Source organism: Petaurus breviceps, unplaced genomic scaffold, assembly GCF_028583685.1.
Source record: "Petaurus breviceps papuanus isolate PSGF00001 unplaced genomic scaffold, PetGlider_PUasm1.0 523, whole genome shotgun sequence".
NCBI lineage: Eukaryota > Metazoa > Chordata > Mammalia > Diprotodontia > Petauridae > Petaurus > Petaurus breviceps.
The window spans coordinates 2,252,646-2,272,930 of NW_027186356.1; the positions used below are offsets into that span (position 1 = coordinate 2,252,646).

At 52.2% G+C, this 20,285-nt stretch overlaps 2 protein-coding genes across 3 annotated transcripts in view; one reads left to right on the forward strand and one right to left on the reverse strand.

The window, feature by feature from the left end:
* Nucleotides 1-3,145: 3,145 nt before the first annotated feature.
* GTPBP3 (GTP binding protein 3, mitochondrial) lies at nt 3,146-11,215 on the reverse strand. 2 transcript variants are annotated; one of them, XM_069102052.1, is made up of 9 exons: nt 11,027-11,215; nt 8,016-8,260; nt 7,304-7,390; nt 7,017-7,219; nt 6,555-6,627; nt 6,219-6,362; nt 5,180-5,345; nt 4,183-4,452; nt 3,146-3,797 (listed from the first exon to the last, which is right to left on the reverse strand). In XM_069102052.1, exons 1-9 carry the CDS (start codon nt 11,086-11,088, stop codon nt 3,566-3,568), a joined length of 1,482 nt encoding a protein of 493 aa, XP_068958153.1. In that variant the 5' UTR covers nt 11,089-11,215; the 3' UTR covers nt 3,146-3,565. The 2 variants fall into 2 exon arrangements, with proteins under 2 accessions (XP_068958153.1, XP_068958154.1); XM_069102053.1 differs by lacking the exon at nt 4,183-4,452.
* Nucleotides 11,216-17,185: 5,970 nt separating this feature from the next.
* ANO8 (anoctamin 8) overlaps nt 17,186-20,285 on the forward strand; it is a 23,563-nt gene continuing 20,463 nt past the window's right edge. Inside the window, exon 1 of the mRNA XM_069102054.1 lies at nt 17,186-17,301. Coding sequence (XP_068958155.1) covers nt 17,187-17,301 — 115 coding nt within the window. The 5' untranslated portion in view covers nt 17,186. The remainder of the gene's footprint in view (nt 17,302-20,285) is intronic.

The following is a 20,285-nucleotide window of genomic DNA, read 5'->3' on the forward strand; positions in this document are numbered from 1 at the left end:
TCCCTAACTCCCAGATAGAAACAAGGGTCTCTTTCTGTCCCAGGGAAGGAAAATGGGGACTTTGGGTTGCTGCACTTTTTTTATTTAAATTTTTAATTTTTTAATTAAATTTTTAAAATTCTAAAAGGTTTTTCAATTTTATAATTTTGATACCTTAAGTTTTTATAACATCTTCGTTTCTGAATATAGGCTTCTCTTGTTCCCTCCACATCATCTTCCCTTATAACAAAGCTTGGAAAAGTGGTTAGCGTCTCTCCCCCCTTCCCCCCTCTCCCCATACACACACTTCTTGCTGAGACCTCCTTGGTCCTCAGACCCCACCCCTACCCTCTGCCCTGGCCCAGAGCCCATAGCAGGGGCCTCACCGTGCTGCTGGGGGATTTCCTACCCCCTCTATAAATAACAAGGAGGGGCAGTTTCCGACTGGGCCTCAGAATTCTTGGAAAAAAACGGAAAGCTGGCCAAACTCCTTTGACCTAGCCCTCCGCAGGAGCCCCAGGCACCCTTTACCATAGAGGCTTGAGAAGGCTGAAGGGGAAAGGAAGCTGGGAGCTCCTGGGGAGGGGCTGCTTTCCAGAGAATCAGCCCATTTCCTCTGAGGGGCCTCAGCCCTGGGACCCAAAAACTTGAGAAAGGAACAAGAGACTCCTGGGCTGAACCCAGTGTGTCTGAGGCCTCCCCACTACCTCCCTGAAAGTGAACATGAGTTCATCCTTCACCCCCAAGGTCATCTGTGAGCACAGAAAGTTACCTCTGCACTTTGTGGGAAATTCAGCCTTCAGTGAAGACACTTTTCCTAGGGGAATGTAACTGGGCAGGGGAAAGATTTTGCTCCCTGCCCCCAACTGGGAAGGCATCTGAGGAGTGATTGGGGATCAGCGAGTTCTTCAAGTCTCTGTCCTTGTACTGAATGGCCCTACTTTTTTTTAAGCAGCTGCTTCTTCAGAGGCCAGTGTGGTCCAAGAGAGAGAGCATTAGCCCTGGAGTCAGGGAGCCTCGGTTCAAATCCTGCCTTTGATACTCACTATGTTTGAGGTCTGAGGCACTCCTCTGGGCCTCATTTTCTCCCTCTTTAAAAATGAGGGGGTTGGCCTAGTTTGCCTGTAAGGAGCTTTTCCTCGATAGACCTTCTGATCTCCCCTCTAATTAGCAGTAATGACTTCTCATTTCCCAGAATTTTAGAGCTGGGGAACGGGCTTCAAGTGGCTTCTGCCAGAAGCACCGTTTTTGTATCACCCCCTGAATGATCATTGCATTCAGGACAGTTCCTCCCTCTGTACGACTTAGTCACTGCTGCTGGTCTGGCTCTCTTGGGTCCAAACAGAACGTGTGGAATCCCTCTGCCCCACAAGGGGCTGGTGTGATGGGGTGGGCATGTCCCTATGAAGCCTGACTGAAGGCCTGGGCATGTTTAGTCTGAAGAAGACTGGAGGGAGAGAGGGAGGGGAAGGCACGGTAGCTACCATAGCTCTCCAAAGGGCCATCATGTGGAAGTCAGTCAGTAAACATTCATTAAGTTCCTACTATGTGCCAGGCTTCCTGCAAAGCACTGTGGGTAGAGGCAAAAGATAGGCCCTGCCCTCAGGGAGCTCTAACATGTGAACAACTGTACAAACAAGCGAAAGAAGGTAAGTGGGAAATGACGGACAGGGGAAAGGAACTAGGATTAAGGGGGATTGGAAAAGCTTCCTCCAAAAGCACAGCATAAAGGAAGCCGGGAAACTGAGAGAGATGGAGATGAGGAGGGAGAGGCAATGGGGCGTGCTGCTCCAGGAAGAGAGAGGACACTGGCGTCACCACAAGACAGGGCGCACACTCTGCGCCCCAAGGAAAGGTTTCCGAGGGCTGGAAAAGTGTGAGGGTGGAGTCCCCAAGGACCCTCCAAGCTAAGCTTTGTATTTGCTCCTGGAGGCGTTAGGGAGCTCTGGCCTGGGAAGGAGACTAGCTGGCCGTGCCCCAGGGCCGGGCTGTGTCTGGAGATAACGACTGTCCCAAATCGGAACTATCCAAGGTAGTCAAGGCGCCTTCTGGAGACTGGGGCCCTTCCCCTCCCTGCACGCCTTCAAGCAGAGGCTTGATGGCCATTCTCAGAGGGCTGGCTTGGCACACAGTAAGGGTGTTGTAGGAGAGGGCTTAAGGCAGTTGGGTGTTGCAGTAGAAAGAGCACCGGCCTTGAAGTCAGGAGGACCTGAGTTCAAATCTGGCCTCTGACCAGACACTTGACACTTACTAGTGTGTGACCCTGGGCAAGTCACTTAACCTCAACTGCCTCACCAAAAAAAAAAGAAATGAAAAAGACAGGGATTCTGCTAAGATACAATTTTGATGAAATGACCTTTTGCCATCCCTTCCAATTCACATTTTCTGATTCTAGCCAGGAGTCCTCAACTTGAATGCCTTGAACGCTTTAAAAAAAAATAATTTAATGACTGTATTTCAATTGAACTGGTTTCCTTGGTAAGCCTATATTTCTTTAAAAGTTTATTTATTTACATTCATTTTAAAAAATTAATTCTATATATTTAAATCCTGCCTCAGATACTAGCTGTGTGACCCTGGGCAAGTCTTTTACTTTCTGCCTCAGTTTCCCCAACTGTAAAATAGGGCTAACAGCACCTACCTTGCAGGGCTGTTGTGAAGACCAAATGGGATGTTTGTAAAGTACTTAGCATGAGTACATAGTAGGAGCTATATAAATGCAATCTCTTCTCTCCTCCCTCCACCCTCCCCACTTTATTTTATGCATTTAACAACATGATTCTGAGAAGGGGTCCAGGACACCAAAAAGGCTGACCCCCTGCTTGAGAAAAAGTCCTGGGGTGGAGTAGCATTCTCCTCCCTAAAGCAGGAAGCCAGGCCCCAGATGAGCTCACCTAGTCCAGGAAAAGGACCCTTAATAATGAACAAAGAATGGGCCAGAAGACAGAGCAGAGACTCCCTGGGGTCCAAGATTTTGTGTTCCCTTCCCTTTCCATGCCCCTCCTTCCCACAGGGCTCTTTATCTGATAGAGGTTGGCCCACAGAAGGGGAGGGCCACAAGAGTGGAATACCAAGCTCTACTTTTTTTTTTTAATTATTATAAGGGCTGGTGCTCTGGGAGGACTTAGGGGACAGATATACTGGGATATGTGGATGATACAGGACCTAAGATATCAATAAAATTTATTCTCAAAAAGCCTGTTTATTTTCAACCAGTGTCCTTTCCCCACCCAGGAAAGGCCTGGAATGCCTGACCCACCTCCTTCAATCTTGTCCAGGAGCCTGTCTCCAATAGAAATCCACATCCCACCTCCTCCCTCTTCCAGGATAATGGAGGTGGGAGCCTAATGGCTTGGTCTTCCAGGGGAGAGGCCCAGGCCCCAGATTAGGAGGGAAGGTATGTTAGAGACAGTGACAGGGCCAAGGTGGGCAGAGTGGCTGTCCACAAACTTCTTCAACAGCCCCAGAGCTCCTGGGTCACACCAGTCACGCCGAAGAATCCTTCTTGGCCACCCTGTGGCCCTGATGTGACCCCGGCCTGTACCTGCCTGGCCCTGGAGCCTATATGCAGTCAGTCCTTCAGGCCTCACTTGCCAATGCAGAAGTCCCGGAAGATGACCTCGAGGATCTCATCAGCCCCAGCTTGCCCAGTGAGGTGGCCCAGGTGCCTCCGAGCCGCCCTCAGCTCCTCAGCAGCCAGTGCCAGGTCCCGGACCTTGCTTTGCTCATAACGACCCAGGGCCTCACAGCAGCTCTGGAGGTGGTGGCGGTGGCGGGCCCGGGTCAGGAGTGGAGGCCCAACAGCCGGATCACCGCATCTGAAAGGGATGACTGTGACTGGGGGAAGAACCAAGCCCACCAGCGCCCCCAGCTTCTGATCCCTGCCTCCCAGAGACATCCAGGAATAATGGCTACCTTGGGAAGGGTGAACCCCAGCCCTCAGTCCCCCCAGGTCTCTCGAGATGAGAGGAAACAAGCCTGAAAGCCCAAAGATGGTCAACTGGAGGAGGGGGAGTCAGAGGTTAAGAGTCTTTGAGGAGAGAAACTGGTCAAAACTAGGGGTTCACACGGTCAGGAAGAGGGAGACAGAGAGAAGGGGAGCTTGGTCAGAAGGATCGAGGGTCAGAGGTCAATCAGTTGGCAGAGGTCAAATAGCTGAGAAGTGAGAGGGTAAGACAAAACAACAAGTGGGGCGGTCCTCACACAGCAGCCAGCTCCCTCTTTAAGGAGGCCAACACAGCCTCCAGGCCGGCCTCTGTCTTGCAGGACAGCAGGAGATGGGGGGGCAGGGCAGGCCCCCCAGGCTGCATCCCCTTTGGCAGCAGGTCAGCCTTGTTAAGTACCAGCAGGATGCGGCAGCAGGGGGTGGAGGGTCCCCCAGGAGTCACCACTGTCTCCAGGAAGTGACGGCTAGAGGCTGAGGCCAAGTCTGTGGCATCTAGCAAGGCCAGCACGATGTCGGCCTGAGCCAGCCTGTGGGGACAGGATGGAAACAGGAGGAGCCTGAGGCAGAGGGGTCTTGGGGACCGGAGTCAGGAGAGCTGGGTTCTAGCCCCAGCCCTGCTGCTGAGCAGCTGGAGTGGAGCATTTCCCTCTCTGAACCTCAGTCTCCAGTCTATAAAATGGAGAGAAAGACCCTGGGCATTGCTCAGGTCACAGAGGCTTCCTGAGTGTAAGGGGAAGGTGACCAGCTGGCCAAGGGGAACTAGATCATCACCCCACCCTTTTAGGAGCAGAATCCTATAAATCTTCAGGCACACTTACGAATGAATTCCTAACAATGGGATTAAACTCTTAGATAAGAAAGAAATGAAAGATGTTATTTTGGAGAAGTTAACAGAGGCCCATGGAGGCCCTCCCAAGTCTTCATCCCTTAGACCCTCAGGGACCCCCCACCCCACCGCCCCAGGAGTCCAAGCTCAGCCCCTCCCAGGCCCCCTAAGGCCCGGGGATGGCCAGTCTGGAGCACAAGCTCAGAAAGAAGGAAAACATTTAACAGGAAAATGGCCTGAGAAGGAAAAGCTCCTGCCTTCCAGGAGCCTAGAGAATGTACTCAGAGCCCCTGCCACTCCCATCCAAGGGCAGGATAGCAACTCCTGCCCCTGAGACTAGGACCTGGCCTGCCCCCAAGTCGGGCTGGCCCATGCTTCCCCTGGCCCTGCTGGGGATAGGGGGGCCCACATGTCCCCTGGGCCCTCACCTGTCATGGGCCCGCCGGACACCCTCCTGTTCCACCAGGTCCTGGCTATCCCGGATCCCTGCCGTGTCACTTAGGAGGGCTGGGAAGCCCCCGATGTCCACGGCCGACTCCACCACGTCCCTGGTGGTGCCTGGCTCGGGTGACACAATGGCCACAGGCCTCCGACCTCGGGGGAACGAGTGAGTGCGTCAGTGCCTAGGAGCCTTGTGGCTCAGGTCCCCTCCCCTTCCCAGGCCCAGAGCCCAAGTCCCCATCTCAACAGAACCCAGCTGGTCCAAGCCACTGCTGACCCCTGGTGGCACCACAGGGAAGCTGGCACCAGAAGAGAGCACAGGGCCAGTGCTCTCCATCCCCCTCCAGGTCTGCCCTCTCAAGGCATCCCTCCCAGTGTGTAGAAAACAGCTCCGGCATAGTGGTAGAGAGGAAAGATCCTGATGACCTGGGTTCCCATCCTGCCTCTGACTCTTCACTGTCTCTGTGACTTTGGGTGAGTCACTTCACCGCCCTAGGCCAGTCTGGACATCTGGGGCTCTCTGACGTCTCTTCCAGCTCTGGATCCGTCATCTGGGAATGTTCCTCCCAAAGCACCTCTCCTTTTCCCAGGAGTCTCTCCTCAAACATCTCCCCCTCCTGCCCCCCACATCTCTATTTCTCCCTAAACATCTTCCTCCTTACACTGAAGGGGGAATCTCCCCTTCCCTGCTCTAAGAGGAGGGAAGTTGGTGCACAATGGATAGAATGTTGGGCCAGGAGTTGGAAAGACCCGAGTTCACATCTAGCTGCAGTAGTTACTAACAGTGTGACTCTGGGAAGGTCACTTAACTGATGTCTGCCTCAGTTTCTCTGTCTATAAAATGGGGTTAACCTCCCAAGATTGTGGTGAGGATCAAATGACATGTTTAGAAAGAGCTTAGCATAGTGCGGGCACAGTGCAGCCAATGCTTATTCCCTTCCTCTCCAAACTTCCCCATCCTCCTTCCAGGGCTCACCCCCCAAAAGCGTATGCCCACCCCCCATGGGACTCCTTCCTCCCACTCACTCAGCAGGTTGATGAGACTGCTCTTGCCTGCATTGGCTGGGCCAGCAATGACCACATGTGCCCCTGAGCGGAGGCGCTGTCCCCGACGGGCATCTTGCAGGTGGGCCAGGAGTGCTCCCCGGAGCTCCTGCACAGTCCTGTCCACTGCAGGGACACGAATGAGAGCCACAAAAGCTTCAGCCAAATGAAAGGGACTGGGCTGGCCAGGGAGGGCAGGGGCTGAGCAGGTGGGGAAGGAGGACCATGGGTGAGTGTGGCCAAGGGTGTCTGGACAGGGTCAGGGCTGGCAGCTGACACCTGGAGGTTTGGGAAGGGGAGAATGAACAGGGGCCTCACCCCACTCCAACACGCCTTCTTCAATATTGTCATCCTCGCTGAAATCAATGTAGGCCTCCAGGTGGGCCAGGGCCTGTGAAATAGGGAGGGGGAACTGAAACTCCTCCCTTGAGGGTGTTCCAAAAGAGAGGCCAGCCCACTCAAGTCACCAAAGCAGTCTGGGCAAGGTCATAGGTCAGGGAAGCTCAGGTTGCAGAGCCCCCAGACCCCTGGCCACACACTTAGAACTGTGCACCCCAGACTCTTAGAACCAAACAATTCTTAAATCCACAGATTCATGTCTTAGACCCACAATGGAAGGGGACAAGGGGAAGAAGGGAGAGGGAAGAGAAGAATGAGGGAACAAAAGGGGAGAGGAGAGAGCAAGAATGAGAAAGGAGGGATGAGGACAGAAAGGACCTGGGAAAGGAAAACAAAGGGAAAGCAGGGGTGGGGGCCAGGCAGGCCCACAATCTGACTTGCCGTAGTTAGTGTGTCTCCCCAGCCGTGGCAGAGCTGTCCCAGCTCCCCCTGGAGCTGCCTCAGGGCCTGGCGCCGCTGGGCCTCTGTCTCAGCGTGGATCAGGTCCCCCAGCCCCTCCACCTCAGTCAGGCTCAATTTCCCATTCTGGAAGGCCCGCTTGGTGAACTCTCCAGCCTCTGCCGGTCGAAGGCCTGGTATGCTGCCTACCTGCCAGGGAACATCTGCTCAGAGTCTGATGAACCCCCAAGGGAGTCCCTGGGGAGCCCCAAGAAAGAGGAGAAACTCACCCAGTGCTCCCAGCACAGCACTCACAACAGCTGGTCCACCATGGACGTGGAACTCAGCACAGTCCTCTCCAGTAAAGCTGTGGGGTCCTGGAAAGGAGGCAAGGAAGACGCCAGTGCTGTGAGGGGATCCTTCCCTAAGCAAGGTTGGCAACACCCAAGCAAGGTACATGACCACACAGATGAAATGAGGGAGACCGGATTTAGCATGTTGACTCTGGGATGGAGGAAGGAAAATCCTCCTTCCACCAACCCCCTTGCAATTATCCAAGCCCTGACTGCATCCTACCTTTAGTCTTCACTCTCCTGAAAGGGGGGCTGGAAACTTCTGAAGATACTTCAAGTACCAACTCCCATTGGGTGGGGAAAAGGGGAGGGAAAAGCCAACAAGTGAGAATCATAGAAACAGGGGACGGTCTCTCAGCAACAGCAACCCTAAAAACCACAGGCCCAGACTCCTGGGCTCTCAGCCACAAAGGCCTGGAAGCACAGACTCCACGGCTCTTAGAACTGTGCACTCCTTGAGGCTCAGAACCACAGAGAGCTGGTCTCTTGGTACAACAGACTCTTAGAACAACAGGCTCCTAAAACTGTGAACTTCGTTTTAGAATCATGGCTAATGAGGAATGTTAGAAAATTCCAACCTAGTCTCAAAAGGTTAGGGAAACAGAAGGACTGATAGGGAAGGGTCCCACCCCTGTCCCTCTCGACTCACCTGGGAACCAAAGAATCAGGCCCCTGTCCAAAAGTTCAGAGGAGCCAGGGTCCTGTAGTAGGCGGAGCGTTGCAACCCGAGGCTGTGGAAGGGTCCGCAAGGTTGTGAGTCCCAGGAGGGCGGGGCCACTGGCTGGACCGCTGGTTCGAATGACTGCCACACCACACTTGCCCTGGCCAGAAGACAGGGCGAAGATAGTGGCTCGGCCCCCAGAGATGGGTCTGCCTGAACAGTGCTTTGGCAGGCTGGGTGGGGAGGGGAGAGGAGAGCAGTCAGGGGGGGTGCTGGCAGGAGGAGGGTGGGCTCAGGGGGAGGATGGTCTGGCCAAATAGAAATGAGGACCACTAAACTTCACAGAAGGATCCTTGTAGGCCACTTACTGATTTAGAAAACCACATGTAAATGTTACCTATGTCTTACTGTGTTTTTATTTACTTTCACAAATATTTCTCAATTACATTTTAACCTGATCTAGGATCACACTCGGGAGTGCTATGGGCTGCAGATGCCTGAGGGGTGATATGTCTGACACACCTCAGGTCTGGTGGAAAGAGAACTGAATCTGGAGTGGGGAGGTTTAGGTCAGAGTAGTGACCTAGTCTGCTAGCCTGAGGACATTAGAGTCACTTTGGGCCTCAGTTTCCTTGTCTGTAAAATGAGGATGTTGGATTAGGTGCCTCTCAGAAGTCTTGAATTATAGGCATTTCAAACTCAACACGTCCAAAATTGGACTCATTCTCTTTCCTCCCAGGCCTTTCCCTCTTCCTACTTCCCTGCTAGTGCTGAGAACACCATCATTCTTCCAACTACCCCTGCTCCCAATCTAGGAGTCAGCCTGGACTCTTCACCATCTTTCATCCCCCACCCCATGTTGCCAAGGCCTATCAATTTCACCTTTGTATTAGCTTTTCTTTGGTGGTGGGGGGGGGGGTCGACAATTGGGGTTAAGTGACTTGCCCAAGGTCACACAGCTAGCAAGTGTAGGAGGCTGGATTTGAACTTAGGTCTTCCTGACTCCAGGGCTAGTGCTCTATGGGCTTCGTCACCTAGCTGCCCCTTGTGACATCTCTTGAATACACTCCCTTCTCTCCTCTGACACTGACATCCTCTGATGTAGACCCTCATTACCTAACACCTGGATCACTGCAATAGCTGCTGGTAGGTCTGCCTGCCACAAGGCTTTCCCTACTCCAATCCATCAGGTCTGATGATGCTGTTGTTCAGTTGTTTTCTGTGATATCCAACTCTTTTGTGACCCCATTTGGGGTTTTCTTGGCAGAGGTATTAGAGTAGTCTGTCATTTCCTTCTTTAGCTCATTTTGCAGATGAGGAAACTGAGGCAAACAGGGGGAAGTGACTTGCCCAGGGTCACACTGCTAGTAAGTGCCTGAGGCCAGATTTGAATTTTCCTGATTCCAAGCCCAGTGCTCTATCCACTGTGCCACCCAGGTGCCCCTGACACACAGTAGGCACTTAATAAATGCTTGTTGACTTGATTTACTAGATGGCTGCTGAAGAACTTTCCCACTCTCAAATTCTGTGCTTCTAGGATTAGGCCTCAAGGTGGCAGAGTGGGTCAGGGATGGGCTTGGAGTCAGGAAGACTCCACAAGGAGATACTCCCAGGGTGAGCCTGATGAACATAACCTTTCTTATCCTCAAGATCATCTGTAAAATGGGGATAACAGCACCTGCTGCACAGGGCTGTTGTGAGAACCAAATAAGATAACAATAACATTAGGGAACGTAGTTCTGCCTGACAGATACTGGAGCAGTTTGCCATTTCTTTCTCCAGATCATTTGACAGATGAGGAAACTGAGGCAAACAGGGTTAAGTGACTCACCCAGGATCACACAGCTAGGAAGTGTCTGGGGCCAGATTTGAAGACACGTCTTCCTGACTCCAGGCCCAGCCATCTATCCTCTCACTGTACCACCTACCTAGCCCTGGCCCACAGCAGCACCTTAATAAATGCTTGCCACCTATCAGTGCAATCCCTGGGGGCACAGAGCTGATCAGTTTCACACCTTCCCGACTTCCTAGTGACTTTTCCATATAGTGACTATTCAGTCTAAGTCCAGAGGTTCTTAACTTGGGGTCTGTGAACTTTAAAAAAAGATATTTAGAATATAACTATTTCAATATAACCATTTCCCTTTGTATCTTATTTAATCCATTTAAAAACCTGATTGTAAGGAGGGGACCCCAGGCTTTAAGGGAGGAGCCGAGGGGTCCAGGACCCCTGTCCTGGACGGAGAATGAGGGATATCCTCTAGCCCGGCCCTCCACCCACCTCCTTCATTCCTGTACTCCCCTGCACATACATACTGCACATTCCTGCCAGCTCAGACCATCAGCAGTTGGTGGAACCACATTCCACCTCCTGGAAATTCCAGCCCAGACAGCCTCGGGGCATGCCTGCAATGCCCTCCCTCCAGCTGGGGCCTCCAGCTCGTGTGCCCCCCGCTACCTGGAGCCTTCCCTGATTGCAGAGCTCTCCCAAGACAATCTTCGAAGATCTCTGGAAGGGTGTGACTCACAGTCCGAAGTGTCCACCCCGCCCCCCTCATTTTTACAGATCAGGAAACTGAGGCCCGGGGTGGTTAAGTCCCTGGCCAAAGGTCACGCAGGGGTCAGACTCCAAAACCTGTCCCCGCACTACAAGGTCAGCTCCCTAGTATTATACTGATTTGTCCCGTCCTCCCAGTTTAAAATGTAAACTTAAACCTTTAGGGCTCGGACCGACCTTTTGGGCGGTTTGCATCTTAGTCTTTACAACCGACCTTGGCACAAAGTAGGCGCTCAATAAATGCCGCTTGAAGTTTTAAAGAAAACTGACGTCCAGATGGGGCAGCCACTAGCCCAGGAGCACGCAGGCTGTCAAGGCAGCAGCCGCTGGACTCGAACCCACGTGTCTCCCAGATTCGCGGTTTGATCTTTGCCCCGCCCCGTAGTTAACCCCCCGGCTTCAGAACTGGACACTACGACCGCCACCCTGGACTGGAACGCACCTGGTGCACAGACGGGTATTCTGAGCTGGCCTGGACACTAGGGTTCCTAGGCGCCGCCACATGGCGCGGGAAGGAGGTAGGGCCGGGGCGATCAGAGCGCCCCCTCCTGGATCCAGAGCCACAAGACCCCCAACCCCGACGCCCCGGCCTGGCTCCTCCCGCAAGCCCCGGATCACTCCGCTGTGGCTTTTCGAGAGAGCCCCTCCTCCCTAGCTCCATTGGTTGGCATCCAGGAGACTCCGCCCTCCCTTGAGACTTCATTGGTTTATCTCGATGGCACCGCCCTTTCTGATGCTTGGTTGGCTATTATCCCTAAAAAATTGCCTTCCTTGAGGTGTGATTAGTCTATGTCATAGAAGTCCCTCCCTCCAACCGCAAGATGTTATTGACTAACTTCTCAGTGATCCGATCCCCATCCCCCATCCCCAACCAGAAACCACTCACATTGAGGTGTGGTTGGGCCGCCAATGTAGGCATAGCCAAGGCAGGGGGAACGGTCCCGCCCTCAATGAAATTTGATTGGTCATCCTCGTATAAGCCCCGCGCTAGACTCAGCAGTACCTTTTCATGATTGGTTGAGACGAGGACGTGCTGTGCTGATGTCTGCCACGTGAGGGCCCCCTGGGGCGGGAAGCAAGGAGCGCAACCGCGCTTTAGTTCTCCCAGAGCGGGGCCACAGGGAGGACTAATATGATGAATATTCATATGAAGATAATAAATATTGATGTGGTGATGATGAATATCAATACGTATTGCCACCACAGTCTCGCGTGGACTGACATAAATATTCATGTAGCGATGTGAACGTTCCAGCCAGTTTGCATTGACGTCCATAGGAAAGATGCTGAGTGATGGTGAATGTTAAATTGAATACGAATTCACTAAGCGCTTCTTAGCCTCGGCTCACCCCGGGATCTGAGGAGGAGATCAGGGCTCTGCGCTGGGGCTGGGAGTGATGGGGGGGGAAGGGCGGCCAAGTCTGGGGCCAGGAATCAGACCTCAGTCTTGAGGTCAAGGACTCACTACGGGAATAGGCGTCAGTCTGGGACCAAGTTGTTAAGCGCCTACTGTGTCAGGCTCAGTGCCAAGCACTGGGGACACAAAGAAAGGCGAAAGATGTTCCCAGAGCTCCAGGAGCTGTCTGATGGGGGAGATAACATGCAAACGGAGGGAAGGCTCTATCATTAAGGGGAACCGGGAAAGGCTTCTTGCAGAAGGAATCAGGGAAGGAGGGTGGGCAAGAGGAGGAAGGGCATTCCAGGTGTGGGGCATAGCCAGTGAAAATGCTTGGAGACTTGGAGGAAGGGTCCTGGAGGAGGAATGGCAAGGTGGCCAACGGCACCGGAGGACCGTACGAGGGAAGTAGGAGGTAACCAGACTGGAAAGATAGAAAGGTAATGAAAAGTGTTTAAAGACAGAGGTTGGAGGCAGGAGCTCATTCTGCGATCAGGATCAGGAGAATCCTCCCTGGAACTGGAACATCTGACCTAGGCTCATTATTTGGTGCTCTAACCTGGGCTCTCAGTTCACCTACACCACCCTCATCAAATCATCCCTTGTAGTGAGGGGCGGGGGTGGAGGAAGAGATGGGGCGGAACCTGCCTGAGTAGAAATGATACCTGCTAAAAGCCTCCTCCCGGCTCTAGACCTGGGGGTTGGGATTAGGGGAGAGTCACAATCAAAGTGGGGAAACTTGCTTGAAGCAAAAGCAGCATCTAGCAATTGGAGAAGGAATGAACTAATTGTGACATATAAATGTAAAGGAATATTATTGTGCAGTATGGAATGATGACTGGAATCCAAAGGAATGCAGGAAGACTTGTATGATGCAGTGATATGGACAAAAATAACATCAACACATCCAGGAATCCGTTTAATTGTAATGACCAATCTTGGTCTCAGAGAACAGATGACCAAATTCTTCTCCCTCTTCTGGATAGAAAGGTGGACTGTGGGTGTGGGCTTATCGTATACTCTATGAAATGAGATATTTGTAAATCACAGTGCCTGGAACACAGTAGGTGTTTAATAAATGTTTGTTCCTTTCCTTCCCTTGTCAAACCAGATCTCTGTCTACTGATTTTGCTAAACTATTTTTTGGTGGGTAGGGGTACACTGTAATACCATAATATGCCCTTTATGTAAAAACAAAAGATATCAGAATTTTAAGTGATGAAGTAAGGGGCAAGTAGGGAGTCTTTCCCCCAAATCCTAGCCACTGGGGAGAAGACTTTTGGTGAAATGAGATCTCCTGAGGGGAAGGAAGTTAACAAAAGAGGAGTGTTTGAGTCGGGGGTGGGAGTGTAGTGTTGAAATTAGGGAATTTAACCCTCCCAAACAGCTCCCAAGTCGGTCAGTCCAGGAACCAGAGAATTGACTTCTGGGGTCAGGGATTGTCATAGGGTTGAGGTACACAGAGGGGGATTCTGAACCTTTTTGTAATGTCTGGGCTGTGGCAGTTGCAGTCCTGGCTAGGGAGGGAAGGAAGACTTTCCTGAAATCTAACGTGAGCCCAGGCTCCCCTCCTGTCACCCTTCCATTCCCAACTCCCTAGCCTGGAGCTTTGGGATCTCCAGATTTTGAACCCCAGGGCTCCAGAAATGAGAGTTTGGAGGGCTGGGAGAAGAAAAGCAAGAGGATGAAAAAGGGAAGAAGAAGGGCTTCTGTTTGACAGCAGGTAGAACACAGGGCAGGAGATGAAAGAAGGAATGGGTACATGGGCAACCCAGAGCCTAGGGAGCCCAGACCAGATCAAATTAGAACTTAGATACTAGACTAGTCCAGCCCACAGACCAGGGGACACCAGGTCATACTTAAACCTACTCAGCCCAAATCCCAGAAAATCCATATTTCTTAATGTAACAACATGCTCAGTCCAAGGAGCCCAGATATCAGTCCAGATTAGAATTTAAATCCTAGACTAGTCCAGCCCACAGAACAGGAGACACCAGGTCCTACCTAGACCAACCCAGCCCAAGTCCCAGAAAATCCAGATTCCTTAATATTATGTATATATAATATTCTTTAATAACATACTCAGTCCAAGGAGCCCAGATATCAGTCCCGATTGCTCAGTGGTCAGACTAGTCCAAGGTTGCTTCAAGGCACAATGAGATACATTCATTCAAAGAACATTATCAACCCCTCTGTCTTGCTAGGTCCCTCAGTGGAGCCCCAGCTCTTGTGCTTAAGAGCAGACCAAAAAGGGAATATGAGATATACACACAGAACTGGAAGCTCAAAAAAGGCTTTCTGTGCTTCTTGGTCACCATTGGCAGCCCCCTTTGACTATATCAGTGCTTGAATGATTTCCTAGAGTGTTCTAGTCCCAGAGGTGGACAAGACATTTTGCTGATAGGTGGAGTGGGTGAAACTAGTCACATGGACAGTCTAGGGGAAATGGGGTGAGGCACTTTCTTCCCTGCCTGAACATGCTCTTCATGCCCCTAGCCCTATGCTACCCTGAGCACCACTTTATGCTGATCACATTCTTGCAGGATGGATACACACCTTCCCTTCAGTGAGACACAAAGACAACAGAATCCAATGTCACCATCATTCCATTAGTCCAAAACACCCTGATAATCCTAGCCCCCTGTCTTCCCAACCCTTTCCTTCAGTGCATTCGGACTCCCAAGAATCTCTCCCAACAGTTATTTAGTAATTTAGCTTGTCCTGGGACAAGGTCTTAATCAATATCAATCAATCAATCAACACTTTATCAAGTATCTACTATGTGCCAGGTACTTCGATAAGCGCTGGGGATACAAAAGAGGCAAAAGACAGTTCTTGCCCTCAAGGAGCTTACAATCTAATGGGGGAAGACAACAAGTAAACAAATATATACAAAACAACTTGTAGAGTGGATAGGCAAGAAATAACAGAAGAAAGGCACAGGAATTAAAAGGGGTTGGGGAAGGCTTCCTTGTAGAAGGTGGCATTTTAGTTGGAATTTAAAGGAAGCCAGGAAGGCCAGTAGCTGGAGCAGAGGAGGAAGAGTCTTCCAGGCAAGGGGGACACCCACCACCCCAGACAGAATGCAGTGAACTGAAAGATGGAACCAGGAGGCCAGTGTCACTGGATCAAAGAGTATGTATCTGGAAGTAAGGTATTAGAAGACTGGAAAGGTAGGGGGTCACTAGGCTATGAAGGACTTTGAACACCAAACAGAGCATTCTTATCTTAATCTTATCGTGGAGGGAAAAATAAGTCAGTGGAGTTTATTGAGTAGAGGAGCACATGGTTGGACCTGAGCTTTAGGAAAATGTCTTTAGTGGTTGGATGGAAGATGGAATGGAGTGGGGAAAGATTTGAGGCAGGCAGACCCACGAGCAGCTATTGCAATGATCGGGGAATGAGGTGATGAGGGTCTGAAGTAGAGGGGTGGTAATGTCAGAGGAGAGAAGAGGGTGTATGGGAGAGATGCCATAAAGGTGAAATTGACCATTTTGGGCAATAGCTTGGCCATGGAGGGTGAGAGACAGCGGAGCCCAAGATGTTGAGGATAGTGAAGAGTCTAGGTTTTGAGCCTGAGGACCTAGGAAGATGATGCTCTTTTTGGTAATAGGGAGGATGGGGTGGGGGGAGGGTTAAGAAGAAAAATATTAAGTTCCATTTTGGATACATTGAGTTTAAGATGTCTACTGTTAATCTAGTTTGAGATGTCTGAAAGGCAGTTAGAGATGTGAGATTGGAGGTCAGCAGAGAGATTGGGGCAGGATAGGTAAGTTGGAGAATCATCAGCGTAGAGATGGTCATTAAATCAATGGGAGCTGATGAACTCACCAAGTGAGGTGCTATTGAAGGAGAAGAGGGCCCAGAACAGATACCCGAAGGACACCTAAGATTAGAAGGTGGAAGGTGGAAGATCCAGCAAAGGGAATAAGGAGTGGTCAGAGAGGTAGGAGGAGGACCAGAAAGGGTTGGTATCCCAAAAACCTAGAGAGAAGAGAGTATCAAAGAGGAGAGAATGATCAACAGTGTCAAATGTTGCAGGAATCAAGAAGATAGGAGATGGAGAAAAGGGCATTGGATTCAGCAACTAAGAGATCGTTAGTATGTTTGGGGAGAGAAGTTTCAGTGGAATGAAGAGAGTCAGATTGTAAGGGTGGTGTTGGGGGGCAGGGGGAGAGAAGAGACAGCAAAGACATGCTAAGCCTGGCTCATCTACCCTGGCTGGCTCCCTGCCCACCTGTCTACTATCCCTCTGTCTGCCTCTCGGGATTCCTGCCTGCCAGTCCATCTGTCTCCCGTCTCTTATCCACACGTCTGTCTGTCTCTCTGCCCTCCCATCCTTCTCCTTGCTTCCCATTCTTCTGTCTGTCTTACAATCTACCTGTCCATCTCTCTCCCTGACTATCTGCCAGTCTGCTCATCTGTCTGTTCATCTGTCTGTCTCACCCCACTCTCTTCACCATTCTCTCTGGCTAGTAGGAACCGCCTTACCTGACAGAAGAAGATCATCAGAACCCAAGGGTGGGATTGGATCCCAGGAGGGCATTTGGTCCAACCCTCTGCTTCCAAGTCAGTGAAAATCTACTATGTATGTTAGGCGGATATTTATCCATCTTTCAACCCAGACACACACACACACGGCCCTTTAGATGGGTCCAGGCAAGTTCCCCTCCCCCCGACCCAATGGGGGGAAGGGCCCCGTTTCCCCAAAAGCGGAGAGGCTGAACACACCCTCGGTCCACACCCGGGTCAGCGGATTATGGCCACACTGACCCTGGCCTCTGCAGGGCCCAGCCAGGTCCCCAAAACAGGCCGAGCTTGAATTCACTCCCCAGGGCACTGAGGCCACTCCAGTCGTGGTGGGCTGGTCAGGTTTGGGGGTGCTGGGGTGATCGGGGTACCGGGTTCCTCCACAGCTCCGGGGCTGGCCCACTCAGCCCCCGCCCAGGCCTGACAGAGGCGACCAATCATCGGCGGGGGGCGCGGCCGGCTGGGCGCTGGGGCGGGGACCGGCCCCCCCCTAGGATCGCGCGGCTCTGGCGGCGGCGGCGGCGGCGGCTCCAGCGGCTCCAGCAGCGGCAGCTCCTTCCTTTGTCTTCCGCTAGCCCCGGCGGCGGCTCCGGCCCCATGCCCCTGCGGCCGCCCCGGCTGGGCTGCGCCCCCCGCGGCCCCTAAGCCCTCCCTCTCCGGACCGCCCGCCGCCACCATGCCCGACACGGCCGGGCCCGGGGCCGGCGGCACGGCGGAGGGCGAGCGCGGCAAGCGGCCCCCCCCGGAGGGCGAGCCCGCGGCGGCGGCGGCGGCGGGGGCCGGAGTCCTGGGTAAGGCGGCCGCGGGACGGACCGGACTGGACCGGACCGGGCGGGGCGGGAGCGTGGGGCCGGGGCTGCGAGGGGAGGGGCGGGGCGCGGCGGCCCGGGGCACTGCAGCGCTGCGGACGCCCCCCCACCCTGGGCAGGCAGGCTGCAGTGGGGTGGGATGGGGGCATGAGAGGCTCTGGGCATTCTGAGGCCCGGGCGCTGCGGGGCAGTGCAGGGCGGTCACCCCAGCCTCCCCATCAGTCCCCGCTGCCCCGTAGATGTTCGGGCCAGCTCCTGCCCCATCCCCCTTAGTGGGACACTGGCAGAAGGGCCCTAGAGTCCCCTTACTCAGAGTCCCGGGTCCCCTCCTGCTCTGCAGTCCCAGTGACCTCAGATCAAGGTGAGGGGCCTTTAGGGGACTTCGATAAGGGGAGTGGGGAGCTCTGCCTGGGGACCAGGCAATCTTGGTGGCCTTCTTCCAAAGCCAGTTAACACTTAAGGGCAGGTGGGATGCAGGCAGGGCTGAGGAAGCCCTTTCAGGAGTGCATCCTCTGGGCCAGGCTGCTGTAGCCTCTGGCTTCCCTCAGGCCTTTGAACCCCAGACCCTCCTGTCTTTGCTGGGCCCATTCACTCCTCCTTCCCCACTCACCCAACAGAACTGGGGTCTAATGAGGCCAAGGTCACCAGTTAAAGCCTTCCTTACACAGTGATCTCTTCCCTCTGTTTCTTGACCCCAAATGAATCCCAGGAGTCCAAACCCAAACTCAGCCCCAAGCCCTAGATTGCCTCTGACATAAAAACAACCCCCTAAACCCAGACTACTGAGTCTCTGACCCTAAACTTGGACCTAGACCCAGATAATGACTAAGATAATGGCCCCAGGATGAGCCCCGAGTTCTTCCCCTGGCCCCAGAATTGGGGAGCATTGGGTAGTTAGATGGGAAGATTTCAGGATAGTCTGTCACCACTCCTGGTGCCACAGACACTATGTATGTGTGTTTTGGGGGGTGTCTCTGTACCCCAACACTGAACTGTCATGCAAAACAGATGAAGCATCCCTGGATAGCTCCTTCAGAAAGATTCCATAGGTGGCAGGCACACACCTACTGGCACCTGACCAGGTTACTCACACACGTGTATCTGGGCAGCAGCCCACAGACCCAGGAATGTAAACATAGCTCTGGCCCAGATCTGCAGCTAAGTAACCTGCCCAGGTACATAGGTGTGCCATGTGCCTGTGATGTGGGTCAGCTTCCAGGGACACTGGCTCCCACTGGAGCCCATCCACCTTTGCTTTCAGCTCTTCAAACTTTCAAAATCTTCCCTGATCTTTTGTCCCCAACCTGAGGCTGGAAGGCCCAGGCCCCTGAACTTCTACCTGAGTCTCCTCAGCTCCTTAGGCCCTACTGCCCCCAATCTAATTGGCCTAAAAGAAAACTTCCCAGGCCTGGGCTACATAGTGCCTAAAGTTTCCGACCAGATCCTTAATTAAAATTCCTTAGTCCCAATTTAATTCCTGATTCTCTCCAGGCCTAGAGTTTGGCTTCAGATCTCCCTATTACTGATTTGGAGATTGGCCTCCTGGGTTTTCTAGATTGAATTCATTGGTTCTATAATCCCAGGTTCACTCTCAACCAATCAGAAAGGTTCCCCCAATTACGATTGGATTTGGGGGTTCCTTCTCACTAGGAACCTGTTTAGACCTTTCCCAAAGGTGGAATAGAAAGGACCTATTCCCTTCTTTTTTGTACCAAGGAGGAGGAGGAATTCCAGTCATGGGATTTTTATCAGTGTAGGGAATTTCTGGTGTGAAAACTTCTTCCCCAGAGGCAGAACAGTTTTCACTGTTCTTCAGTTTACAATCTTAAAGACCTGCCCAGGGTAACTTAGTCTATTTGTGCCAGGAGAGGGCTTGTACCCAGGTTTCTTGATCCTAGCCTATCCCAATGCTGCCCCTAGTTTTTTCTGTCACCACACACACAAAAAAATCAAATAAATTGGGCCCATTTAACTTGATATGAGTGACCTGCCCCACCCTTCACAATTGACTACACTTTGTCTGATAATCAGGTTTATTCCACCCAGATCTGCAGGTGGGGCCCAGGCTGGATCCTTCCTGGCTATGTGACCCTTAGTTAAACTCTGTAGATTCTCTGCAGACAAGGTTAAACTTGAAGATTTGGGGCTATACATACATGCCCTATACTGGATCTATGATGTTTTTATGTACAACTGGACACCCCCTCTCTTGTAACTACAGACTCTAGAAACATCCACAGGTACCCTAGTATAAACACATGTGCCCCTGTCCTCATCCCCAGCTGTGATGAATCATTCTTGGCAGATTCACATGCTGGGCATCTGCCCAGGAGCATACATGGAAACGATGGGACCAGAACTGTGGGATTATGTAACATGGTCAACTCTTGAATGTCCCCATCATTATGAGTTAGTCTGGAGGAGAAGCCCTGAACCAGAGGTTCATTTGAAGGAACAGATAATCCCAAACCATTTTCATTTGGCTTTGTAATACATATCTCTGGGTATGTTCTGCCAGGGCTGGGAAACTGAGGCGACTGCTTGAGTTACTTTGCATTCCGTGAACTGACCGATCAGGAGTAGGAGGTGGGGCCAACAGAGAAGCTGACCTGGGACTGAGCAGACACTGAGTCAAATGGAAGAGTTTATTTAGAGTCAGGGATTGCTTGGGATTCAGGAGACCTGTGTTCTAAATATAAACCCAATCATAACTTGTTAAATGGTCTCTAAGATTCCCCGTCTTTAAAGTGTGGTGAGGTTTGGGCCAGATGGTCTCTTAGATCCCTTTTAGCTCTGACATCCTGTGTTCTAAGGGCCCTCCCAGCTCTGACATTCTCTGTTCTAAGGACTCTTCCAGCTCTGACACTCTGTGTTCTAAAGGCCCTCCCAGCTCTGACATCCTGTGTTCTAAGGGCCCTCCCAGCTCTGACATTCTCTGTTCTAAGTTCCCTTCCAGCTCTGACATT